Source organism: Phyllostomus discolor, chromosome 1, assembly GCF_004126475.2.
Source record: "Phyllostomus discolor isolate MPI-MPIP mPhyDis1 chromosome 1, mPhyDis1.pri.v3, whole genome shotgun sequence".
Classification (NCBI taxonomy): Eukaryota; Metazoa; Chordata; class Mammalia; order Chiroptera; family Phyllostomidae; genus Phyllostomus; species Phyllostomus discolor.
The window spans coordinates 189,124,595-189,152,175 of NC_040903.2; the positions used below are offsets into that span (position 1 = coordinate 189,124,595).

A 27,581-nucleotide genomic window follows, 5' to 3' on the forward strand; every position below is an offset into this window, starting at 1 on the left:
AGCCAGCGGCGGAGTGGGTGGGCGGGCGAGAGGGAGGGGAAGGCTGGCGGACGCCGCAGCGAACTGGTGGGCAGACCCGGAGTCGCCGCGTAAGCGGGGCCGGCTCAGTGCGGTGCGGCAGGCGCGGCTGTGCGGCAGCGGAAGTCCTTTGTTGCAGCACAGTCCCTGGCAGAGCCAGAACCTCTCCGCGCTGCCCAGCCCGAGCGCCGCGCTTCGCCGCCACTGCAGCTCGCAGCCCCTTCGCCTCCGCCCGCCTTTCCCGTGGCTGATTTGCCTTAAACTCCCTAAAATCTCCGCAACCTCGGTTCCCGCTGCGGCCGGTGAGTATTTGCCAGTTGTGGGACTATTTGCGCAACTTTGGCCCGCGCCCGAGGGCGCCGGGCCTCGGGGCCTGGCGGAGTGCGGGGTCGGAACGGCGCCGACCCGTGCGGGGAGCCGGAGCGCAGCGGACACGCTGCGAGGACCCGAAGACTGGCCGCTACCCCGCCGCCTGCTCGATCCCGCCGCCAGCCGGCGCGTCTGGTCCGCGACGTGCGGCCTCTCTGGGTCGGAGGAGAAGCCCCCGCGGAGAGTAGTTCCCACATCATTTACCTTCTTTTCCCTTTCTTTTTCTACCTTTATTTTTTTTGAAGGGGGGGCTGGGAGGGGAGGTGTAGACGGAAGGCGGGAGGACCCGGTTGATTGACGTGCCCAGAGCCCGCTTCTCTCAACTTACAGCTGCGGCTCCTCGGCGGGTGGGAGGGGGGAAGTGTCCCGGAGCCCGAGGCCGCAGACTTGGGCGCGCTCCGAGGGAGGAGGCGTAAGAGCCGTGCAAATTCTTGCCACGCTCTTTCCCACCCCCTCTTGCCGGCACACAAGCTTTTTGTTCGGTAGAAAGTGGTAGGTCTCGGGTTTGGGAATTTTCTGTGGAAAAGATAGCTTTCCTGGGAAAAAGTGTTTTCGCTTCCAGTGGTGGGCGCTTGCTAGAAGTTATGTTAGTGTTCGGCAAAAGTGTTGGATGTAGCTCGGGAGTCGTTACCACTAAAATATGTAGGCTTGGGTCTGAGCTCAGTCTCCTTCCCACTCCCCCGTTCTGTCTAACCAACGCGTCTACACGATTTGAAAGGCTGACATGACATTTTCCAGATTAGGAGCGTCAGGGAGATGTTGGTGAAAGTCCTTGACGTTTTCTGGAGACAGTAGAGCATTGGTATGTGTGTAATGAGACTTCTAAATCAGCGTGGTTAGGCACGCGCAGATTCTCCCCTGGCCTAAGTGTATTTCCATACAGTATCACGGCAGGAAAATTATTTCAGGAAGAATTTTCCCTTTGACCCTCGAACCCAAGGAGGTCCCACTTTTTTTTTTTTTAGGAGACTTAGAATCGGTTTCTTGAGTTGAAGTTTAAGCCATTCTGGAACAGAGTTGATGAAGGATGCAGTTCTTATAATTTCAAAGCAGTCATTGCCTTCTCCTTTGAAACTGAAATTAGATCTGTGAAACTTTGTCAGTGCAAATGGATATGATGAGAATTGGGATACAAAAAAAGATGAAGGAGGACTGGCCATCAGAACCTCAAAACTTTCCTTTTGAATCACTTGCTGGATAGCTGATGAAGTCTCAATAACTGAAATAGCTTTGGGAACCAGACGGTGGCTTCATCATGTCAAACAGAGAAAGTTGAAACATGCAGATGAAGTGCTTTTCCGAAGATTAATAAAGGCAATCTGCAGTAGAGCCTTCAAATAACATCTTATATTCATTTGAAAACAGTTTCTCTATTATGACCAAATTTCCATCTTATAGAATAACTCAAGTTGAGCCATATGTCTTGAAGCCTTTCTATTCTTCCCACTCCAATATAGTAGCCTCTTTTGGGGTGGAGGTGTGGGGGAGCTTGTAAGAGAAAAGAGAAACCATGTCTAACCAGGACCTTAGCAGAAGCATGAACACAGTCTCAGCCTCTTCCTCTTGACCTTGTGTTTTGATTTTGCTTTAACACCTAAATTTTTGTACTTTAGCACCATTTCCCATTCTAATGTGCAGGAGAAAAGAAACACCTGCCTTCAGGCCTCTCCTCCTCCATCCAGGAAAAATCGCTAAGCTTTTGCTATTAACCTTCTGTCCAAAAGGGAGGGAAACCATTTGGGAGGAAATACATAAAATTTACCATAGATTTTTGTTTTTAAGCTACAATATGTTGTCTTCCCCTCAAATCGAGGTATACTTGAAAAACAATTGCTTGAGAGGTCACTTGGGTCTCTATAGGATGTTTTCTCCTGATATTTTCCTCTTGTGCTAATATCTCTTACCATAAAATATTTAAATTACTTTGTTATTTATTGTTATAGACTTTTTTAAAAGGTTTTATTTATTTTTTATAGAGGGGATGGAGAAAAACATGGAAGTTAGAGAAACATCGACTGGTTGCCTCTCGCACTCCCCCAACTGGGGAGCTGGCGCGCCTGCAACCCAGGCATGTGCGCTGACTGGGAGTCAAACCAGTGAGTGACCTTTCTGTTCTCAGGCGGAGCTCAGATCATTTAGCCATACTAGCCAGGGCAATTCTTATATTCTTAAGTGAACCAAATTAAAAGTGATTCATGCGCCTTTTTTCTCAAAGTGGAAATGCTTTATTATAAAGTCCATGCTCTTTGTAAGAATTCAACCTACATAAAATATAAAAATGAAAGTTGCTCTGACTCCCACTCCCCAGAGATAATCACTGGTAGCAGTCAGTTCCTTGTGTAAAATGAGAGAAGGCAAGATTTGATCGTTAGGGGTGCTGTTGTGTAAGCCTCGCTCTGCCTGGAGATGGCCTGTCAGATTCATGGGCTCGTGTTCTCTGTTCACCACTCAGGTTGGTGAGCATTGACCAGGTAGAGGAAAGGGAAATGTTTTACATTGGACTGATTTGGAATTCTGGGATTAAGTAACGAATGTGAGAGATTAAATATAACAGGGCTGCTATTTTAGGTGTGTCCTAATGAAGTACTGTACCTTGGTGGGCTAGTGCTAGTTCTCACGCTATTTTAATGTTGATGTCCAGCCTTTCATGGGTTGATTTATACCAGCCAAACTCACTGAAATCAAATAAAACCCTCAAATGATAGAGAGTGTCATAATTCATAGTTGGAAAGAAGTGGGTATCCTTGCCATGAAGACCACTGTCACGATATCCCTGTGCTGATGTGGGAGGAGGGGTTCCTGTATCCAGAGGTAGTATGCCAGTCAAGGAGAGGAAATTAGAGGGATTAATGACTGTGGTTTTCAGATGTGCCGGGAAGGAGATAGTACATATTTAAGATAGTTTTGTAACTATGTATTGTGACTGTGTGGTAACTACAAGTGATCTTATTGAAAATACAGAATCACTTATTATTTAGCCTGGTACATTCATGAAGGATGAGCTGTGAAGTAGTTTGATGTTCTGAAAACAAAGCCCCGCAATAGTACATAGATGTTTAGTCACAACATTGGTTATTTGAGGATGTTGGGGACATGGATGTTTTTTACACTCCTCTGCTTTGAGTTTAAAATGATTTTCAAAATCAAATTGAAAAATTAAAGAATTAAATCACCAACCAGATTTTCTGTTCGTTTTCTGAGATGTATGTAATTCTTTTTAGAGGACAATGAAGAGCTCTATCCTCCATTAAATTTTTAATACTAGGGAAGGGCTTGCCCTCATGGGCAGTGGGAGTCAGCAGATGGAAGAGGAGGTGGGGAAGGGGCAGGCATTCTGCTTGCCATATGGGGCAGTATGAGAATGGAGTGATTCTGGGAGGCCTACAATGTTCATTCCAAAGGGACACTTGAGTTAATTGTCATTGCTAGAGTGTTGTCTGGTTTATAAAAATAAGCTTAGGGGTCTGAATCAAAAGAGAGTTTGAGTCTTATCTTCTAATTATAATATGAGCATTTGATATCAACTACTGGACCTGTTTCCTCATTTAAAAATGAGGTTAAGCCCTGGCTAGTGTAAGTCAGTGGAATGAGCGTGGGCTGTGAACGAAATAGTTGCCAGTTCGATTCCCAGTCAAGGCATATGCCTGGGTTGTGGGCCAGGTCCCCAGTGGGGGTCACATGAGGCAATCACACATTGATGTTTCTCTTCCTCTCTTTTTCCTGCCCTTCCCCTCTCTCTAAAAATAAATAAAACCCTAAAAGAATAAATAAATAATGGGGTTAATAAAACTACCTACCTCAGGGTGGTTATGAGAATCAGTTGTATACTGTATGGGAAATTGCTTTGTAAGTTTTTGGTCACTACAGGGTAGGGCAGAAGTAGCTTTGCAGTTGTTCATATGGGAAAATAATACAATAATTAATAAGTAATACTACAAGCCCTAGCCAGGTAGAGCAGTTGGTTAGAGCATCATCCCAATATGCCACAGTTGTGGATTCGATCACTGGTCAGGGCACACAAAAGAAGCAGCCAACCAATGAATGCATAAGTAGTGGAACAACAAATCAATGTTTGTCTCTCTCTCAAATTAAAAAAAAAAAAGCCCTGGCTGGTGTGGTTCAGTGGATTGGGTGCCAGCCTGTGAACCAAAGGGTCAATGATTCAATTCCCAGTCAGGGCACATGCCTGGGTTGTGGGCCAGGTCCCCCAGTAGGGGGTGTGCCCAAGAGTCAGCCACACATTGATCTTTCCCTTTCTTTCGCTCTCACTTCCTCTCTCTAAAAATAGTAAAATCTTTTTTAAAAAAGATAGTATAAATAAATAGTACAAGAATAAACTCCCATGTTTCACATACAATTATAAACCTACTTTCCCCCCACCCTTTGTGTAAAAGTTGCCATGATTGAAATAATGCAAAAAAAAAAAACTTCAACATTTATTTATTCAAAAACTGATCAAACATAAACCAAATATCAGCCAACTATTAAAGAGATTCAGGGATAGAGTGATGACTAAGACAGTGCTCTGATCTCAAGGAGCTTACAGCAAAGCAGGGAAGCCACATAATTATAATCCCTTGCCATGAGTGTGGCGATAGATATAGCATCCCACATTGGATGATACATTATTTGTCACCCTGTAGTGGTAGGTACAGGCTGCTTTAGAAGCACAGAAGAAGGGCATCTGCCTCACCCTGGGATCAGAAAAAACTTCCTGAAGAGAATGAACTGGATGTGGAAAAAGTTCTAAGCAAAGGGAACAGTGTGTATGAAATCATGAAGACATTGTGGTGTTAGGTGCTTTAGGATGAGGGGGATCTTAATTCTTAAACAGATTTAAGGCTTTAAAGTGTAATTAAGCGTCTTAGAATGAGCATACTTTTTGTGATACTCTGTTGGTTTCATTTCATTGACTTAGATAAAAATGTGAAGTTTTCAGGGTTTTGATTAGAATTAATCATTTTAAAAATCAGAGCTGTAAAATTCGAAACAATACAATAAAAAATATGTGCATGTCTGCTGAAAGAAGGAAATGGGTAGGACTTCCCACTATCACTGAGCTGCTTTACCAGTTATTCATTCAGCTTTCACTGAATACATGTTCATGCCGAGAAACACAACCTAAATCCTTGCCTTCAAGTTGCTCATAATCTAGAGGGGAGACGAACACATAGAAAATTGTGGTAGCTGATTCTTATTCATCACTTTTAACTCTGTGACAGACACTGCCTTACAGTAAGTCTAAAGATTACCATCCCCATTCTCAGATGAGAATTGAGGCACAAGTTGGTGAAGCAGCTGCTTAGGGCCACACCTAACAAGTGGTAGAGTCAGAATTTGAACCCAGGCTTTGATACCCACTTTACGTTGCTGCTCTGATGATTAAAATAAGTGTGATAAGTACAAAATGAGATAATACAGAGTAATACCAAAACCTAAAAGAGTGGGAGAGAGGTGTTACAGAAGGCTTTCTGTAGGAAGTGATAAACTGATCATTAAATGACATATGGGAGATTCAGACAGAACTAATCAGCATGACTAAAAATGGAGGTAAAAAAATATATGAAGAAATGGGGAGGGCTGGGGAGAGAAGCAGTTTTATATTTGTCTTTTATGCTTGAACATGAAGTTTGAAGCAGGAAGTAGCCAAATAAGACTAAACGGGTGGGCGCAGAGAGATTTGTATGCCTTGCTAAGGAGTTTGTGCTTTTTAGCCTAAGGGTATGTGAAGGGAACTGTAGAGGGTTTGAGCAAAAGAATGATAGGGTCTGGTTTTCTTCTTGAGTCCTCTGAACATGAGAGACCAGTTAAGGAGCCTGTTGTAATAACTCAGAAGTGATGATAGAGGCCTTAGGAGTTCAGGGAAGGTAGGGATGGAATAGAGACAGATCCGAGAAGTATTTAATGAGAAAAATTGGCAAGACTTAATTAAGAGGAAGGAGTCCCAGATGACTTCCAAGTAGCCTGGGTGATTAGTGCATCGTGGTGCCAGCTAAGATAGAGAGTACTGGTAGAGGAGCAGTTTTAGGTGGGTTCCAAAGTCACAGAATGAGTACTTGGGAATAGATAGTTCCACAAAGTGAGCTTTAAGAATACGAATGCCACATGCAGAAAGGGACTTTTAGTGAAGCTGCTTTTTGCTGAGAAGCTTACTTACTGTTCACATAATGCCCTCTGGTGGTCAGAAGATGCCATGTTGTTTCTTTAGAATGAACAGATCAAAACTATCTGATTTAATCCTATAAAAACTTGGATTAAACACTTTTCTTCCTCCACTCCTAGAGGGAGAGAGAGAGATATTCCAGAAGCCTCCATGTTTCCTTTGCTTTCTGTGTGGATTAATTAATTTTCTAGATCCATAATGCAGCTGAACTACAGAAACATCTCACAAGTAGTGGGGTGCCCTGGGCTGAAGCAAAAGACTAAGGTAATTTGTTGCTTATCTGCAATTAAAATAGATGAAACAAAGTGCAGGAATTAAAACTTTATCTTACTCATAGAACACTTTCCTGTGCCCTCTCAGAAAATTATTTATGTAGATTCAGTTTCAATGAGTTTTTGTCTTAATTTTATAACCCATTAACAGATTGAAATGGTGGCAGCAAGTTTCGCACACCTCTTAGAAGTGACAGCTGTGACTCTATACACATGGAGACAGAAAAAATAGTGACCCAACAAACCACACTCTCCAAAAGCATAGCAATCTCAGGCCATTATGTAGTTGCAAACAACCCTTGAAAATTTGAATAGTTCCTGTATTTCAATAAAACATAATTGATGCAGAGGAGAAAACAGGCAGCCAAGTGTGCTGTACTTGGGAGCTGCAGTTAGAATAGTAGGAAGAGCACTAGGCCAGGATTAAGGAGTCCAAGGTCCTGTCCTGCCAGCCACCAAAACTAGACATGACTTGAAAATGTATCACTCAACCTCTTAGCACCTCAGTTTGTTTTCTCACCCATAAAGCAGCAAGTCGAAGTTCTGAGCTCTTCATAAAATTCTATGAACTATGTCCACAATGATGACATCAATATTTAAGAAAATTGTATTTGAAAAGAAAAAAAAATTTTGTCATCTCTAATTTATACAAGAGTCCTATGAGAAGTATGATTATCTGTATTTTATAGATGAGAAAAGTAGGCTTAGAAAGGAAAGATACTTAGTGGTAGAGCTGGTATTCATATCCATTGGTGTCTGCTTCCTGGGCTCTTAGTTAATACTTTCACTTGACAAGCATGCATTAAGAGCCAGCCATGTGGGAAGAGTGTGATAGGCACAGGGAACAAACACAAAGGCCATTGAGCCTCGTTCATCCCTGTCCTTGAGAGTTCAGTTAGGCACTGCTGTACAGTACCTCTGTTAGTGCTAATGATATAAATAATACGACAGCACATTAGGGTTTTTAAAGATTTTAGCATGTGAGCATAGAACTCAACCACCATTTATAGCATTGTTTCTATGGAAATATGTGTTTTGACATCCAAATAACTAACTTAAAATAAACTTTTAGAACATAACTCAATTAAAATTTCAGAACTTCCTATATTGCCTGGGCTGGGTATCTCAGTTGGTTAGAACATCCTCCTGATACCCCAAGGTTGCAGGTTGAATCCTGGTCAGGGCACATATGAGAATCAACCAATGACTGCATGAATGAGTGGAACAACAAATCAATGTTTTTCTCTTTCTCTCCCTTTCTCTAAAATCAATCAATAATTTTTTTTACAAATAGAACTTCCTGTATGTACAGTCTAATAACCAGTCATTTTTCTAAAGTTGACAATACCTGTCATTTAGGTACTTTGAAGTAAAACCTTTTATCTTTGGGAGCCTCTACAACTGATTCTCCCTGGAAATTTCTAGGGGAAAACCTAAAGAATTTAATTAAAATTTAGAAATGTGATTGTGTACCCTGGAAAATGGTATTCTAGGAGAGAATTTTACTGAGGTGACTTTATTTTTATAGGTGGCAAAATTGTTAAGGCCATTATCTCAGGCTGAAGAGTCATATTGTATGTGTTCTAAACTCACGAAGTCCTCTGTAGCTTTAGGAAGGTTATATAACGTTGTATGCCTATTCTCTTATTTGAAAAATGGGTCTTAAAACATCACCTCCTACCTCCTTTGTAGGGTTTGTTATAAGGATTAAATGATACAATTTTATACATATTTACTGCATGCATACTGTATATAATACATATATGATATGCACACACATTTCCTTAGACTAGAGCCTGGTACATCATCAAGAATAAGGCCAGTAAAACAAACCTGCCTTCCCTCCTCTTACATTTTCAAGCTTTGTTTGTGCTGCTCTGTACTTCTCCCCAATTATTCACATATACACATACAGATTGCTGAAATGCCTTTTCCTTTGGTTTCTTTTTTCTTTTTTTTTAAGTATATTTTATTGATTATGCTATTACAGTTGTCCCACTTTTTTTCTTCCCTTTATCCCCCTCCACCCTGCACCTCTCTTTCTCTTGTTCTTTATTCTACTCATTCACCAAGCCTTCACTGAAATTCTACATCCTTCCCCAAACCTACTTTTCTAGTATAATTCATGCCTTTTTCTTTTGAAACTCTTGCTGAACTTCTGTTCAATATAGTTTACTACTTAATTATTCTCAGATTGTTTCATGGTTTAAAATTTAATCCCTATATATAATTAGCTCTATTGTATGCCATCCTTCTTCACCCTCTACTTCAATGTTCTATGCAGCATAAGTAATAATGTAGCTGTTCAATACGTTCTGATACTCTGAATTATAAACATGAGAGAATCCTTTCATTACATTTCATGTTCCTTAAAAAGCTAATCTGTAGCTCTCAAATCCATGTACATACATTCAATAAGAAATACATACAAGGAAATGAATACACACACACATATATTTAAAGGTCCAGAGGTAATTTTTTTAGTAGTCCAGAGACCAGCATGCTCATTGAGTGTGATGCTAGGCTCTGCCATAGACTCACTGAGGCTGTGCAAATTGTCCTCAGGGGCCTTTGTAATGCAAGTCTGACACACATTAGAAAGTGATTATTTGCCTTATAGACAGGTAAATAGTTTAAGTTACTTCTTCATCCACTTTATTTTTTTTTAAGATTTTATTTATTCATTCCTAGAGACAGGTGAAGGGAAGGAGAAAGAGAGGGAGAGAAACATCAATGTGTAGTTGCCTCTCTCGCACCTGCTACTGTGGACCCAGCCTGCAATCCAGGCATGTGCTCTGACTGGGAATTGAACTGGCGACTCCTTAGTTCACAGGCCGGCAAGCCACACCAGCCAGGGCAGTTCATCCACTTTATATGCTTATTTATAGACCCTTAAATTATCATTTGATTAAGGGTAGGTCAAAAGGGCATCCAGCAAAACTTTTTTTCCAATTTAAGAGATTTAGCAATGAAGGAAAAGTATTTTTGAAATCTTACTATGTCAGTGAGAATTTACTGAAATAGCTTACACAATATAATTTAGAGACCATGTCTACTGGATAGGACTAGGTGCAAATATACGGATAAAATCATATTATAGATAGAGTTCAGATGGAGGTAGTCACAAGTACAAGAGCACCTGGCCAATAAGCCCTGTGTTAAGGACTCATGCACCGTCCTTGTATTCTTTGAGAAGGGCACATGCACTGCCTAGTACAAAGTAATGTGTAACTACTGTACGGTGGCTAGTTTCCATCTGAGTGGTCCTAGTACCTACTTTACCAGTTAACTATACCTTTGATACATTATTCAGCAGCCACAGATCTTTGCTCTTCTATGAAATAAGAATTTGGACTAGATTAGATCTCTTTATGTTATAAAAGTCTATGAATATCTAAATTGCGTAGTGTGCTTGGTGACTGTTTTTAAATTTGAGATGAGGTGGTAAACTTTTTCAAACTAAATTTTTTAAAAATCCAGTATAAAATTTTTATATCACCTAACTCCTTATCCTTCCTGGAGAGCTGTATGCACACTGGGTATCCTGTCCTTAGGCGATCTCTTTGGCTTTAGATTTCACTTGAAGTTTCTGCTCTTAGTCCCATACCCTTGGCTTCTGGCTGTAATAAATTTGTTCTACTAGTGATGAAGCTAGTGACACAAACAAAAGCAGTCACCAATTTCAGTTATAAAAACAAGAACAATTGAAATATAATAATCCTTTTCAAAACTATAAGCTTTACTGTAACAAAGCTTATTAAGTTTTTTTGGTAGCATTATTAAGGATATCAAAACCTTGAAAAGAACAAACTTCTTTGGGAATTTGAGTGAAATTTATCATTTAATTAATAAAGTTTTAAAGCAAAAATCATTCTCAAGAGATAACAAGCTAAAAGTCTCAAAGCAATTTAGACCCCTCATCCTGAACTCCCTCCAATTCCCCTTCTTTTTTGGTGTTAAGCGTTCTTAAAGCTTTTCTGAATGAGGTGTAACATGGACAGAGTTTCTGGTACTAATATGTGAATGATTGCTTTTAAAAGTCAATCTACCTAAAATTGTTTTTACTCAGAACTTGGACATTTGCATAATGACATTGATGAAACTACGGTTCTAGGTTAGCCTCAAAGCCGTAGTATTAGCATTAATTTTAGACTCAGTACTTGTTCAGCTTCCGCCTCTATGAGAGGGAGATTGAAATAGACATATGGAGGCAGTGAGATTCATACTCAGGCCTGTCTGACCCAGACCCCTCATTCTTTCCACCACAGCACAATGCCTTCTTCCACAGAGTAGGCACTTTACTGAGAGAACATGTTGAATGAAGTCACTAATGTAGAAAAAGTAAAAATTCTTGTGCATTATGTATCCTTGCGATTATAGAATACCCATGCTGTTGCCGACTCTCAGTACTTTATAGTGTCTGGGACACCCAAATATTCAGTAAATATTTGTTGAATTAATAAGTGTGTATTAAAGTGCTATCGATGCCCTTGTTTTAGTATTTTGTTTGTGTTAACACAGAATGTATGCATTTTCACTAATTTGATTGCAACTATAGCTACAGATGTGCCTGTTACACTTGGTCTTCTGTGTAGTCGCATTAATTTTGGTTACTGACCATAAAACTGCTTTTCATTTAAATTCGAAGGGCCCTTGGGACCTTTAAGCGCTTCCTGTCATTATTTTAAGCACAGGATATTTAAAACCTGAAAGTTTTTACAGATTAACTGCTGACTTTTGTGCTGCTGGGCTTCTGTTTCAAAGGAAACTAAAGCCTATCGAGTCAAACTTAACTCCTGATAGTCAACATAAGCATCACAGACACACAGTTGCCACGATAACTTCCATTAATTATTATATGCCAAGCACTGCACATTGTATACATTGCTTCTATGAATCCTCATGTTCGATATATTATTTGAGTAATTATGATCTCCACCTCGACAGTTCAAGAAACTTGGGGTCAATGAGAATAAACAAGTACCCAAGGCAGCAAATTCTAGATTGGAACTCAGATCTGTCCCATCTAAAGCCTGTGCTCTTCTCACTGTACCATACTGTCTTCAACAATATTTGTCCTTGCTTCCACACAGTGCATTCATTATCCTTTGGATGAGTTTGTTTCATTTTTAAGTAACTCTTATTACTAGAAAACATTTTTTAAGATAATAGACATCCCTCTGCCTCTTCCTCTTGGATTTATTATTCATTAAAAGTCTCTCTGAATCCTACAAAAATGCCTGGAGACCTAGAAATTTCATCCTACATAAAATTGGCTTGGGGTGAAACTTTTCTCATTTTCTTCTACAGTTTTCATTCATATAGTTTTTAAAGATTGCATGACAGTGAATTTTAGGATGTGGATTCATCTTGGTTCACTAACAGTTCCCTTATAACCAGGCATTTCAAATGATAAATAACACATTGATGAAAATCTATGTACACAGATTGCTCTTTACATTTAGGTACATACTGAACATGATCCCTCATAGTCTGGCATAGATATCTGAGTCACAAAATGTTGAAATATTGTACCTACTTGAAATACCCGATCTAGCTTATAGAAAAGGCACAGTGGTTGCAGTTTCAAGAAGGCAGTACTTATTATAAACCACCTTCATTTCAACAATAGTTTCGTATTCAGCAGCTCTATCTGTAGGCAGGAAAAAGGAGGCAGGATGACTCTTTAGGTAGTAGGGAAAAGGGAAGGAGTATGTAATCCACCTGATTTGTGACAGATTAAAAAGCAAGTGAAGTAAATAAACTTAGAGGCCGTCTTAATTATTAAAAGGATTGAAGGGTTTGGAAACTGAAGAGTGAACATTTTATTTCTGTGAACAGCTTGTTAAATGTTCTTTTTATGTTCAAATTGCGTAGGAACTTGTTTTTTGGTAGAAAACATTCTGAAGTTTTATGTATACAGATTTAAAATTGAGACTGAAATTGGATCTTATTTTAGCTGTGTAATATGATAGATAAGCACTTCTAGTGCTTTTAATATTTTCTTTTCCTGTCTTTTTTATCCAAAGTCAACTTCTCTATGTTAAAAATATTTATAGTCGCCCTGGCTGGTGTGGCTCAGTGGATTGAATGCTGGCCCGTGAACCAAAGGGTCACCGGTTTGGTTCCCAGTCTAGGAAACATGCCTGGGTTGCGGGCCAGGTCCCCAGTAGGGAGGGGGCATGCAAGAGGCAGCCACACATTGATGTTTCTTTCCCTCCCTTTCTCTCTCCCTTCCCCCCTCTAAAATGAATAAATAAAATTTTTAAAAAATAAAAATACTTATAATGTCTACCATATGTTGTTAAGTAAAAAAAAAAAACTAGTTGCAGAAAGTAATGTATTATGATACCATTTAGATTTAAAAAACAAATACACAGCAAAAGCAAAACTATGTGCCTGGCATATAGTAGGTACTCAATATTTGCTGACTTTGTATGTATCCATAGAAACTGATCTGAAGATATATAATCCAGAGTGTTTGAAGAGGTAATGCAGCCTAAGGTGTGTTTTTATTCTTTGTATTTTTACGTTTTAATTTTTTGCAGTGAATATGTGTTACTTTTGTTAACTTTTTTAAAAACAACCCAAAAATTAAGAAAAATGTATAATCTATGGAGAAACATCTTCTTCCCAAATAGATCCAATTCTTTATACACTAAAGTATATATTGAGCAATAAAAGACAGCTATATTCTGACTCTACAGAATTATTCTCCTATATAAGGAAAAAGAAAGCAGTGATCAAACCTATTTCCTTGGTGTCATTTCCATTTAATTTAATAAAAATAAATTTAAAAATAAAAATGTTCTAAGGAAATTTTCAAACATACAAAAATAGAATTATACTTGTCTCCCAGCTTCAATAGTTATCGGCACATGGCCAATCTTGTATCATCTGTAGCCCCACACCCAAACCACTGTATTATTTTTAGGCATATTTTAGATACATCATTTCATCTGTAAACATATCAGTATGTATATCTAAAAGGTCAGCAGTATTTTTTTTTTAACAAAATGGAAATGTCCTTATCACATTTAAAAATGAGCAATAATTCCTGCCCTGGCTGGTGTGGTTCAGTGGATTGAGTGCTAGCCTGATAACCAAAGGCTCGCTGGTTTGATTCCCAGTCAGGGCACATGCCTAGGTTGTTGTCCAGGCCAGATCTCCAGTAGGGGGCATGTGAGAGGCAACCACACATTGATGTCCCTTTCTTCCTTCCCCTCTGCCTAAAATAAATAAAATCTTAAAAAATAAAAAAATAGCCCTGGTGGGTGTAGCTCAGTGGACTGAGCGTGGGCTGCCAACCAAAGGGTCACCAGTTCAATTCCCAGTAAGGGCACATGCCTGGGTTGTGGGCCAGGTCCCCATTAGGGGACATGCGAGAGGCAACCACACATTGATGTTTCTCCCTCTCTTTCTTCTTCCCCTCTCTCTAAAGATAAATGAATAAAGTCTTTTAAAAAAATAAAAATTACAATGAGCAATAATTCCTTTTATCCATCATCTAAGAGGTTTTTAATATTCAAGTTGCAATTTTATTTACTTTCATTATTTATATACTTTAAGTATTTTTAAGCTTGCATCTTTTTTCCTTTCAAATTTAATATACATTTTTCCACATAGAGTTGTAATGAAACCAAAATGATGATTTTTTTTGCTTGTGATACTTTTGCTTGTATTTCTTAAAATCAAAATGAGTAGTTTGAGTAAATGGCTGGGTATCTTCGAATTTAAAAAATGATTCAGGTGTATATTACTGACTTTTCTACCTTGGAATGGAAGACTATTCAGACCTTGATTGCAATAGCAAAGTCACAAATTGTGATCAAAATTATTTTTTTGTTGAAGTGCTTTTCTGACATCTTGTCTGACTGTAATATTTTTGTTTTACATAGGTCTCTAATCCATAGAAGATGGCAAAGCCCAGCCACAGCAGCTACGTCCTTCAGCAGCTAAACAACCAAAGGGAGTGGGGCTTTCTCTGTGACTGTTGTATTGCGATTGATGACATTTACTTTCAAGCACACAAAGCTGTGCTAGCTGCTTGTAGCTCCTATTTTAGAATGTTTTTCATGAACCATCAGCATAGTACTGCGCAACTGAATCTCAGCAATATGAAAATTAGTGCTGAGTGTTTTGATCTCATTTTGCAATTTATGTATTTAGGGAAAATTATGACAGCTCCCTCCAGTTTTGAGCAGTTTAAAGTGGCAATGAATTACCTACAGCTGTACAACGTTCCCGACTGCTTAGAAGACATACAGGATGCAGATTGTTCTAGTTCAAAATGTTCATCTTCTGCTTCTAGCAAACAGAACAGCAAAATGATATTTGGGGTAAGAATGTATGAAGATACTGTGGCTAGAAATGGCAGTGAATCCAATAGGTGGTGTGCAGAGCCAAGTTCAACAGTAAATACACCACATAACAGAGAGCCTGATGAAGAGTCTTTACAATTGGGTAATTTTCCTGAACCACTATTTGATGTATGTAAAAAAAGCTCTGTGTCCAAATTATCTACTCCAAAAGAACGTGTGTCACGACGCTTTGGACGAAGTTTTACCTGTGATAGTTGTGGATTTGGCTTTAGCTGTGAAAAATTATTAGATGAGCATGTGCTAACCTGTACTAACAGACATTCATACCAAAACACGAGATCCTACCACAGAATAGTAGACGTTAGAGATGGAAAAGATGGTAGTATCAAGGCTGAATTTGGTGAAAAGGATTCTTCTAAGACGTTTTCTGCACAGACAGAAAAATACAGAGGAGACACAAGCCAGGCTGCTGATGATTCAACTTCAACCACTGGAAGCAGAAAGAGTAGCACAGTGGAGTCTGAACTAGCCAGTGAAGAAAAAAGCAGAGCTGCTGAGAGGAAAAGAATCATTATCAAGATGGAGCCAGAAGACATTCCTACAGATGAACTGAAAGACTTCAACATTATTAAAGTTACTGATAAAGATTGCAATGAATCCACTGACAATGATGAGTTAGAAGATGAACCTGAAGAGCCATTTTATAGATATTATGTCGAAGAAGATGTGAGTATTAAAAAGAGTGGTAGGAAAACTCTAAAACCTCGGATGTCAATAAATGCTGACGAAAGAGGTGGTTTAGAAAATATGAGGCCTCCTAACAACAGTAGTCCAGTACAAGAAGATACTGAAAATGCATCTTGTGAGCTGTGTGGACTCACAATAACCGAGGAGGACTTGTCATCTCATTACTTAGCCAAACACATCGAAAATATCTGTGCATGTGGTAAATGTGGACAAATACTTGTGAAGGGCAGACAGCTCCAGGAACATGCTCAGAGATGTGGAGAACCCCAAGATCTGACAATGAATGGGTTAGGAAATACTGAGGAGAAAATGGACATGGAAGAGAATCCTGATGAGCAGTCTGAAATAAGAGATATGTTTGTTGAAATGTTGGATGATTTTAGGGACAATCATTTCCAGATAAACAGTATCCAAAAAAAGCAGTTATTTAAACATTCTGCCTGCCCTTTTCGGTGTCCTAATTGTGGCCAGCGTTTTGAAACTGAAAATCTAGTGGTTGAACATATGTCTAGCTGCCTAGACCAAGATATGTTTAAGAGTGCCATCATGGAAGAAAATGAAAGAGATCACAGACGAAAGCATTTCTGTAATCTCTGTGGAAAAGGATTTTATCAGCGATGTCACCTAAGAGAACACTATACTGTTCATACGAAGGAAAAACAGTTTGTGTGCCAGACATGTGGAAAGCAGTTTTTAAGAGAACGTCAGTTGCGACTGCACAATGATATGCACAAAGGCATGGCCAGGTATGTCTGTTCCATTTGTGATCAAGGCAACTTCAGAAAACATGACCATGTACGGCATATGATTTCTCATTTATCTGCTGGTGAGACTATATGCCAGGTCTGCTTTCAGATATTCCCAAATAATGAACAGTTGGAACAGCACATGGATGTTCACCTGTACACATGTGGAATATGTGGAGCAAAATTTAATTTGAGGAAAGATATGAGATCACATTATAATGCCAAGCATTTGAAAAGAACATAAGTCATTTTCTACTGTACTAATGTTTAGTTGATAGCAGGCAAAACACCAAAGCAAAGGATATGAGCTATTTAGAAATTGATTTTCTAAGATGAATTGTTGGAAAAATTCAAGGCCCTTTTACTTTAAATATTTTTGTCTAGGATCTTAAGTATCTATATTTTAGGTGTTATTAAATGTTTATCACTTTTGTTTTAATAGAATTCTTTGTTTTTAGTTTGTTTTAGCTATGATTAAAATTACTTTTAAATGTAGACTACAAGTGGTTGTTACCCCTTTAATGACTATTAAACTTTAGTTTCGTATCAATAAGGTGATGACTTCACTATTTCTATTTTTTGTCAAGGTTATTCTGTGAAATTTTAAACCCAACATTATTGGCCATTTCTGTTTAAATTTAAAAAAAAATTTAAGCTTATTAGTTATTTGAAGCTATCCCATTCACTTTTAGCTTTTTTTTTTTCCTTTTGGCAAGTTAAACAGTGATTTAGCCACTGTTTATTCTTCCTTCTTATCAGTGAAATTCATATTCTTATTAGGCAGGTTAGGTGCACTGAATCTAACCTTGAAAGTTGACATGGGCTCAAACTTGGCCTAAAAAGATGGATGGACCTAAGGAAATTCCTATAAATGAGTATTTTCCTATAACTGATAAAATATTATCATTTAATAATCACATTTAAAACTTATATTAAGTGTAAAACCCAATGACTTTACCCCATTTGAGAAATTCATGGGGACAAGTCGTTTTGTTTTGTGATATTAAATTTAACTATGATAGTTAATTAAAAAGACATATCTTGTATTCATTTAAAATAATTTAAAATATTTTGATTTCTAAAGTGTGTTAGTTTATCAATTATTTTTGTTTATATAAATAGATTTTAATAGTTCTCTAGGAATATGACATCTAAAGGATAATGATTTTTTACCTTTAAAATTACATACTTTTGGAACTTTGAGATTTGAGAAAGCTGCCATGTATATTGATAAAGCTAATAAAATAAAGAAACCAATTACAAATCTGGTTGTTCTATAAAAGTAGAGTGTGCAAAAAAATGTCTTGTGTTTTATACTATTTAAGATTTGAAGGAAATGTATTGTGGCAAATTGGAGTTTATCACCATGCTTTATTATTTTTTCTGTAAAGGACTACAAAATTTGAGGACTATAATATAATCACAGAGCATATAAATGGAAATAGTTTATCATTTTTTTAGTTAAAGTAGTATTGCTGTTAGTTGTTGCTGACACAGGGTCTACATGAATTACATGTGAATCAAAACACTGGCAAACTGACCCGCCAATAAACACAACTATTGAATAGAATGCCTTTCAATGTGAATTACTTGCATTGTAATACCCTTCTCATAATGAAAGGGATTTTAAATAACTCCCATATTTAAAAGTATAATTTTGTGATTATGAACAGCATTACTCTTTTTTACATCAGATTTTTAAGATATGCAAGTTATATTTTTTGTATACAACCTGAGTAAAAGAACAAATTGCCGAGAGAATTGAGAGATCACTGACTAGCACAGATTTAGTTGACAAAGAAGTATTAGAGCACAGTGTGAGCTCAGAGATTTGTGGGGAGACCTTGAGGTGTTAAGAACAGGAATAGTACAGGAGCTGTGCAGTATTAAAATAATGGGAAGTTAAGATGAGGGAAATACATAAAAAAATAAATGATTTTTTAAAAAAGCCACACAGCAGAAAAAGTGATTCATGTTAGTCTTAGCTACAGTAGTTTAGCAAGTAATTAAATTTGAAATTCAACTTATAATAATGAAATATGCTACATACATTACTGATAGGAACCTGATAGAAGTTCTGTAACAAACCCAGAGACCATCAGAGAGGTAAGATAAACCAAGTTTCCAAATTACATAGTATCATAGTAAACATAATTTTCTTTGGGGCTACTGTTTTTTACATGACCCTCATCAAAATGTATTGCAGTGGCTTTCCCACCATTAAAAACAGGGTTCTTTCTAAATACTGCCACCACTACCAATCCATTTCCCAGAGGATTGTCTCTATTCCATTAGGAAAGGGGACTTAATTTAGTGTTTCGACATGGACTAATAGCCAACCATTAGCAAGCAAATATATAAACATTAAACATAATCTCTAATTTTACATAACTGAGATGTTTATAGTTTCACAAAGCCACACCTCAATGATCTTGTTTTCTCCTAGTCTCATGTTACACAGGACACACACCTTTTGTTTTGGAACTAGCTACAGGCCAGCATTGGCTTCTTTAAATGTAATGTGCAGTTTTCCCAGTTAAGACAGAGTTCATTTAAAGGCTACTTGCCTTTTAAAATCAGGAAGAATGAAAAATATCCAACACTTCTGTCCAGCCTAGCTTCTTCATTTATTTTTCCCTCTCCTGGGCCGGAGTTACAGCTCTGTAGCTTGCTATTGTATTGCTTCGCACCTTCCAGTGCTGTGAAGACAGGGAATCAAAGTTATGGAAGCTTGTGTGCTCCTCCTGCCTTTATAATTTGATCAGTCTCCAAATTTTAAAATGAAAGGAAAATCTAGGTAGATATGTGTGCAGTCTTGTTCCTCTTTCTGTCTTGAAACAGTCTTGCTTAAAAGGTCTTTTGTTCTCTAGCAAGAAATTCTGGAGGAAGTGGAATCAGTGCCTCACAAGCTTGCTGTGAATTACAGTGCAGCTCAGATGTTTATAATTCTTTAGTAAACAGGACTGGGAATCTCAGAGATTAGTAAAGGACAATCAAGTAGCAGTAGACGAGAACTCAGTCTCATACTTATTTGGAGAAATGCCTTATCACATAAGTAAAATGGTACATGGTTAATGTTTAATGTGTAAAGTTTGAGTGCAGACAAAAATTAGAAGGATTACAAGGGCTACTTACAAAAATAAAAGAATTAAAATAAGGAGTTTGCTAGGGCACTCCAAGTACCAATATAAAAGGAAACTAATAGACTGACCTGAAAAATCATTTAAGTAACAGTTGAGAGCAAAAATATGAACAAGATATAAAAGCTGAATAAAAAAACTTGAAATTTTTTGAGATGAGTAAAGATTGAAGTAATACGATAGGTTTAAATACTTTGATTAAAGTAATTCAATTAGAGCTATAGAATGCCTAATGAAACATTTACTATGAACATACCAAGGATATGCCCAAATATTTGATATATCAACTTTTATATTCTGAAAAAGTGGGAAGAGAGGCTGGTGGTGGTTGGCAACCTTTTCCTCAGTTAAAACAATACTTGTTTCTCTGAATCACTTGTTAAGGAACTTCCATATTTAACAGATCTCCAGAAAATCCCTCAAAGAACCAGTGTAATGGCTGTATTGAACAAAACTTGTGATCATTGTTAAAAACTTAATCAGTATCAACCAAAAGAAAAATAACTCAAATCTGTATGTGTACACATAGTGAGAATAAAGAAATTTGGTCTTTTTTATTAATTTAAAATGAGTTTTATGAGTTAAAATTCTTTTTTTTCCATTAATTTACTTTGATCAGATCCTCATCTTTCCTCATCACCCCCACCTCCTGTGTAACAAGTGCTTCACAGTGGTAAATGCTATTGCTCTGCAGGCACCCTAGCATTACCAAGGCCTAGGATTCCAGGGTCCTGAAAAGCTCTGTGGGAACATATGCTAATGGAATGTCTCCCGTCTCCTTAATATCTGAGGTGCAGTGAATGGAGGGGTACCAGGATGAATGCCAGGGAGCTGAAAAAGAAAGTTATATTTGGTATTAAGAAGTTGAAGCTGCAGACCAGATTGGGAAACCCATGATCCATCCATCTTAGGACTCTCACTAGCAATCCTTGCATCCATTTAGTTAGCACTCTTTCTACTCTGCTCTATGATTTACATATGTAATTTTAATTAATCCTCACAGCCTTATGAGGTAAGTATCATTGTGATTTTCCAGATGGGGACTGAGGTTCAGAGAGACTATTTTTTCCCAAAACCACACAGAAACGTAATACTAGAATTGGAATTTGAACCTAGACCTATCTGATTTCTACATTCCTGTATTTAACCACTAAGCTACATACTCCACCTACCAAGAAATAAAGGAAGGGCCTTTTCAGCCTAGGAACACATGTGGTAAAGCTTCTAGAGACTGTACTTCTTGTTCATCACCTGTCATCTGCGGTGCCTGGTAAGGTAGCTGGTAATAGTGGGGAAAATATATCAGTCGAAAACAAAACTGTTTATTGGAACGGGTCATTCAGAATGATGTTTTGGAAATAAAGACTAAATACTGACATGTTTTCATTTTGCTTTATTTAACCTTAAGACATTTAGTAATGTCAGCAATTTTGGGGCCCATGGTAGTTTCTCAATTAAAAATTTATTTGAATTCAACTTTCATATTTCTACATCTGTGAACACCTCTCCCTCTCTTTCCCTTATTCCTGACCTTTATGTTTTACTCTCTCCCACCAGTCCTCATTTCCTTTTATTGGTTTTCAGACTGATGAATAACAAATCATTTGAAAATACTCCCGAGAAAAATCAGAACCTTAGAATAACCAGTTTCCTCTTTCTGCCTTCACAGATAAGGTGGATAAAGAATTTTGACTTCTTTGTAAAAAACAAAATGAAATCCCTAATTACCATATTGTGATTGATTTGATTAAAGTTTCTAGAGCAATCTAAAAACAAAAGTTCATTTTTCGAGCCATTTGTAATTCAATTTACAAAAACAACAAAACATCCTATGGCTTTCTAGTGTAAACTTAAAAAGTCTTACTCGTGCCCTGACTTGTGTGGCTCAGTGGGTTGGGTATTGTCCCACAATCTGAAAGGTTGCCAGTTTGGGGTTGTGGGCCAGGTCCACAGTCCGGGGTGATGGAGAAGCAACGCACAGATGTCTCACACATTGTTGTTTCTTTCCCTCTTTCTCTTCCCCTCTCTCCAAAAGTAAGTAAATAAAATCTTTAAAAAAGAAAGAAAATCTTCAAAAAGTCCTACTTGTAAAAGAAATGAGATAATTGCCATATACAACAGCTGTATATCTACCCTAACCTACCAGGAAACTTGAAACAAATGAACATTTAATGGTTTAAGTGAAGGCTTCCTCCCAGCTAAATCTAATTTTAACTTGATGCATCTATTGTCTGATTTCTATGGCCTTTTCAATAGATTTTACTAATATGTTAAATCTTTTAATAATCTGTTATCTGCCAAATTTTATTAATTTAGAAGAATGGGTTAATGTCTATATAATGATTTAGGTGGCCCCTTTTTATGGCCTGTCAAACTCAAGTACATATTAGTCAGTACATGAGGAGAGTCTCATACTCAAGTCAGATGAAATTTAGCTACTTAAAAAATTATGCTTGCAAGAGGTAAAAAATGCAGATTTAGAAAGTTGGTAAATATAAATGACAACAGCAGCTTGTAAATTCATGCTAATTTCAAACCAATTTAATACCACCTGCATATTTATATGTCATACTTGACTTTAGTATTAAGAGGTTTAAATCCTATTTAAGTTGTTCCTTTATTATATTCAGGAGAACCAAGTCATTGAGATTCATTAATGATAGCTGTTCGACCTTTCTATCAAAATCCACTGTAGATCACTAGGGGGCAGGACACCATTATAGTTTCTCATTATCTTGCTGACAAATGAAGATGGTTATAAAGATTGTAACTCAGTACTTGGCTCTGAATTTAATGTATCAGTGTACTAATTGTCATGATAAGACATCACAGGAAACTAGGATCAAAGGATGACCTCCCAAAAAGCAAAAGACATGATTTTATTTGAGTCAGGGATATTTTATATGAGAAAATTTATTTTGTCCTCTGTCCTTACCTATTTGAGAAAGGAATAGAGTTACCTAGATAGCCTATGAATTCCCTAGTTAAACTTTTAAAAGTTACTATGTTTTTTAGTCTACTTAAAGCAATTGCTTATACCAGTTAGAATCAGCAGAGCTTATTTTTAGATGAGAGAAATAATTCTAAGCATACAGATTATGGAAGCTATTTCTTCTTTCAAATGCTTATGTGTTCCTTGATTGTAGGGTGGGGTGGGGGATATTTTAAGAGACAATCTTTTTTAAAAAATTAAGGTGAAGCGTTGCTACCAAAAAATTCTACCCAGAATCACAGGGGCAGGTTAGGAGAGCATGAATTTAGGAATTTGAAGGAAAACTCTATGTGTGTATTTTATTTTCATTTACAGAGTGTATACAGTAGTTTCTATTTGAAGAAAACCACTCGGTGTTTGACTTTTAAATTTGTTGGATATGTAACATCTTTGAACCAGATTTGCCATTAATAAAGTACATTGTAAAATTTTCTTTGAATGAAAACACTTAAGTGTTTCTTCCTTCCCTACTTTTGTCTGCCTGGCTGATCTATTTTTTTTATGTTACATATTTATATGCCCTATCCATTCTAGTTTAGATCATGCAAGAGGGGAAAAAAGTGCCCCTATAGTTGAAGAATTATTTGAATAATAACACCTTATATTTAAAGGATATAATGAGTTACATTGGGGAAGAAAGTAAGTAAGTTGAAGTTCTAGGAACTATGCTTCTGTTTCCACTCTTGTTCTATTAATAATGTGCTGGCCTGATGCCAAAAGCCATGAAATTCTGACCTAAGACGTATGTTGTATCTTGTAGAGCAGTTAATTTGTAATATTATTTTTCTTGAGTTTTGTCTTTTTCTGTGTGGCAGTGGTGAAATAGGGCCTTCTAAACCTCTGGAGAAGTGAGATCTGAATTTGGAGAGGACATGGGGAAGAATCAGTCTTCAACAGATAATCTTTAAGTCCAGACCCAGGAATATCAGATCTGAAGTGACACCATCTTTTCTGTCTTCCTGACAAACCTCATCAGACCCAAAAGTTCCAGTTGCAAGCATCCAAGAAAATTCAGTGAACATCACTTTGAAATCAATTTGTTGTGACAAAATTGATTCATGGTGACTCTCCTAGTATTTGTGGAAAATCTGCTAAAGAAAAGTAGAACATTCATAAGACATCAGTGGGAAAAGCTACACTAAAATGAAACTATATGCTAATTATTTTCAAGAGTCCCTTTTAAAAGGCTTGTTAGGCTACTATAAATAGAGATAATCACATAAATGTGTAAACAATTTTAAACAATCTGAATCAGAGTTTATATATTATGAAATGCATTTAGACAATTTAAAAAGTTATACAATAAAATCTGTGTAGAGCATAAATAAAAAATGGGTACAGAAACAGACTAATATTTTAACAAGATAATCTAGTTACTCACTGTAATGTAAAATTTGCTCTTCTTTATATATGTTACAAACTTGATTATTAATGTTAATGAAGTTCCCTTTTAAGTCTGGTAATGTGAAGGAAAAACAGAAGCAGTATTACTTTGTCAATAGTGGTAGATCTTCACAAATCACAGACAACCAAAAAGAGTATATTTTAAGACACATTATTTTCTTTTGAACTTAGCAATATAACCTAATAGGACAGAATGAGTTTCTGTTAAACATTTATTCTCAGGATTAATGTTTCTCAGTTTTTAAATTTCAAGATAAAATTCTACTAAGTATTGAAGAAAACAATGGTTAACATATTTTTAAAGCCCTTTCATAGGGGAATGAAATGTTTGGTGAAAATTTAACCTGGCTACAAATAACTTGATATATATGCTCATAGCACATTTCTTAACTATATGAATTCTTGTAGCCATATTTCCATGTTGTGAGTATACTTGTAGTTTTACTTTTGATTAACTGTGTACCTAATTCATTATTATTATTGTTATTTGTATTGTTTATTGTGCAATATCAAGATGTCGTATTTTCAGAATTGTTTGTTTTTATGCCATTCAAATATTTTAATGTGTTGCACAAAGAGCTCTTAGACTATACATAATAGCATATCCAAAAATTGAGTAATTTAAAATCTCTAGCTATAGAATAGAATAACTTGAATATCCTTTCTAATAATTTGATTAACAAAAGTCAGAGAAAGTTGTTCTGACTGGTGTGGCTCTGTGGGTTAGGCATCATCCTGCAAACTGAAAGGTCACTGGTTTGATTCCCTGTCAGGGCATGTGACTGGTTGCAGGCCAGATCCCCTGTTGGGGGTGTGCGAGAAGCAACGGATCGATGTTTCTCTCGCACATACAGGTTTCTCTCCCTCTTGCCCTCCCTTCTCCTCTAAAAATAAATATATATATTTTTTAAATCAGAGAAAGTTAATTACAATGATAGTGGGTGAGAAGGGAAAAGAAATCCACTAGAGATTTCAAATTCATATGAATTCAACTGCTTTAAAATAAAACAAGTTTAGAAAACTAAAGTGTTAGTTCCTAAAAAAAGTCAAAACTAAAATTAATCTCTTGGGAGCATGAGGAAACCTAAAGAAATACAGATTTCTAGCAAATAAGAAACATATAGGAATATTACCAATAATTAAAGGTGCCAGATCAATATAGTAAAGACTCAATAATTTTAATTGGTGGAATTAGATTCACAAAAGAGATTAAATTTTGACTGTACTAAAATACAAATGTAATGAAGAATAAATTATATAAATGTCTTCTATAATGTGATTGTTTTCTGTACATTAATATAAAATGGAGTTTACTGGGTCACATAGAGAACTTTTGTTACATTTTTAATCCATTGCTTTTACCTAATAAAATTTCCTCCTCTATATTCAGAAGTTAAACTGTCTGTATATTACTTTTATTTATACTTTATTTTTCAACCTGGATCTTTAAAAAAAATTATGTCTGAAAAGTTATCAATTCCTTCCATTCTCTGGTACCAAAATAATAAAGTATCTGATACAGCTAATTATAAGCTGTATCCTGAGCAGCTTCAGAAATACACAAAGAGAATTAACTGAAATTATTATTGCCAAATCCTGTTTTCTTTTAATATACAATTACTGGAAAACTATTATTTCATGGCAAACACAGATGGCAACAAATTAGTTTTCTTTATAATATAAAAAGAAACTATAAAGATCCACTGACACAGTATTTAGCTCTTTCAAAGGGTTGGTTGGTTCATTTCTCAAAATAACAATTTATTCATAGAAATAACTTCCTAACCAGTATAATTCATTTTCTTTTCAGTTTAAGACCCTAGTAATTTTAAGTGATCGGCAATGAGTATTCATTTCAGATTGGTTCCAAAATATGATTGCCATAATTTCACTTGGTTTAATTTCACTTAATAAGTGTTAACAGTAATGGCATATTGAGTCTCACTCTTCCTGTATGCAAGACAACAGCCTTACTACTTTCAGATTATTTTAGACTATTCCACAGGAGTGTATCCTCCTAGTTAGCACTCTCCAAAACTGAGTAGATACAATTGTCTGCTGTGGTCACAAATTTACTTTTCTTCTGGAAAAGCCTCTCTTCCAGGTTTGGGTTCTGAGAACCTTCCAGGCCAGGCATGGTAGAGTCCCCCTAGTCTATAGTTTAATGGTAAATTTTAAAGGCAGTTTTCCAAGGCTCAAAGAAGCAAATGGTGGCATTTTTCCCATATTGACAGGTGACTGGATAAATATTTTGGGACAGGGTACTTCCAAAGAATTATAAAATGGAAGTATTTACAGAGGTCTTAAACATAATAACTACTTTGACTCCAGCTTGCTCATAGGTCTTCAAATTATAGGCTGCTACGTACTCCACCTTCTCTTCCGGCCAACAATACCTCCTCAAAACAATCCGTGAAACTTTATGAAGGCTGCACCTAGGTAGTGATTGAGAGGATTCCAGAAAATACATAATTTTTTCCCCTAGTAATTTGGGAAAAATTTATTCTTGCTCAGTCAGTCTCCTTCGGGCAGGGTTGACTATCAACGCATACAGTTTTAGACCTCATTTTATTCATCAGAGTATCTCTAGTACAAGTATTTTCAGATGTGAATTTGTTTCCATTTCGATATGTGCAGTGTTAGTACAGAAATATAAGAGATAAGCAGAGAATCTTACTCTTCTACAGGAAAAAAAATTAAGTTTTTCAGTATTTTTGGTTAAATAATGTGCCTCAGGTCACTTTTGATAAACACTAAGCTAGTGAATCACTACTATGTTCCAGGTACTCTTCTGGGTGTTGGGGATTAATTAGAGAGGGTTTGGCATATGTTAAAGCTCTTGGTTTTTCCAGACTGTGTGGGACCTCAATCTTTAAAAATATTTTGAAACACCTAGTATTTATAATCTTCCAAACAGATTTTCTTATGTTGAAAATCAATAGTAATTTCTATGTAAGTAGTAGGATTAGTGAACCTTGTTTCAAGTGAATATTAATGGTCAAGTTTTAAAACTCAATTGTAAAATTATATATATGTAAGGACATTTAGAAAAATTATTGTTAATCCATCTACAGATAACCAATTTTGATGTGACATACATAAGATTATCCTACAGATAGAGTAAGAAGTTACAAAAGTCTTGTATCTTATTTTCTAATTAATTATATCAATAATGTTTTTCTGTCAGTAAAATTCTTGTAAACAATTTTTATGGCTACATAATTCATCATATGGGTGTACTATAATTGATGTAATCATTTCCTTATTATCAGAGATGTAATTTCGTTTTTCATGTTATTATCACAAATAATACTACCTGCATGTTCTATTATTTCCTTGGGATGAAGCCCACAGGGTAATGCTAAATGAAGGATATGGACATATTTAAGGTAAAGAAAAATATTGTCAC

General features: G+C 36.6%; 1 protein-coding gene and 1 non-coding gene across 4 annotated transcripts; one reads left to right on the top strand and one right to left on the bottom strand.

Annotated features, from left to right (window-relative positions):
* Nucleotides 1-39: 39 nt before the first annotated feature.
* On the top strand, nucleotides 40-24,114 carry ZBTB1 (zinc finger and BTB domain containing 1). 3 transcript variants are annotated; one of them, XM_028505547.2, is made up of 3 exons: nucleotides 40-320; nucleotides 14,721-16,636; nucleotides 23,584-24,114. In XM_028505547.2, the coding sequence occupies exons 2-3, from the start codon at nucleotides 14,739-14,741 to the stop codon at nucleotides 23,618-23,620; spliced, it is 1,935 nt and encodes a 644-aa protein (XP_028361348.1). In that variant the 5' UTR covers nucleotides 40-320; nucleotides 14,721-14,738; the 3' UTR covers nucleotides 23,621-24,114. The 3 variants fall into 3 exon arrangements, with proteins under 3 accessions (XP_028361348.1, XP_035866846.1, XP_028361346.1); XM_036010953.1 differs by lacking the exon at nucleotides 23,584-24,114 and adding an exon at nucleotides 13,272-13,326 and having other exon boundaries at nucleotides 14,721-21,089; XM_028505545.2 differs by lacking the exon at nucleotides 23,584-24,114 and having other exon boundaries at nucleotides 14,721-21,089.
* Nucleotides 24,115-26,002: 1,888 nt separating this feature from the next.
* Nucleotides 26,003-26,066, bottom strand: LOC114493742. Its single transcript, XR_003684341.1, has one exon. It is a non-coding gene; the product is annotated as a small nucleolar RNA SNORD2 (small nucleolar RNA).
* Nucleotides 26,067-27,581: the final 1,515 nt, after the last annotated feature.

Bases quoted from the DNA above. Each gene is read 5' to 3' on its own strand.
- ZBTB1 (XM_036010953.1), top strand. From the start codon at position 14,739: ATGGCAAAGCCCAGCCACAGCAGCTACGTCCTTCAGCAGCTAAACAAC.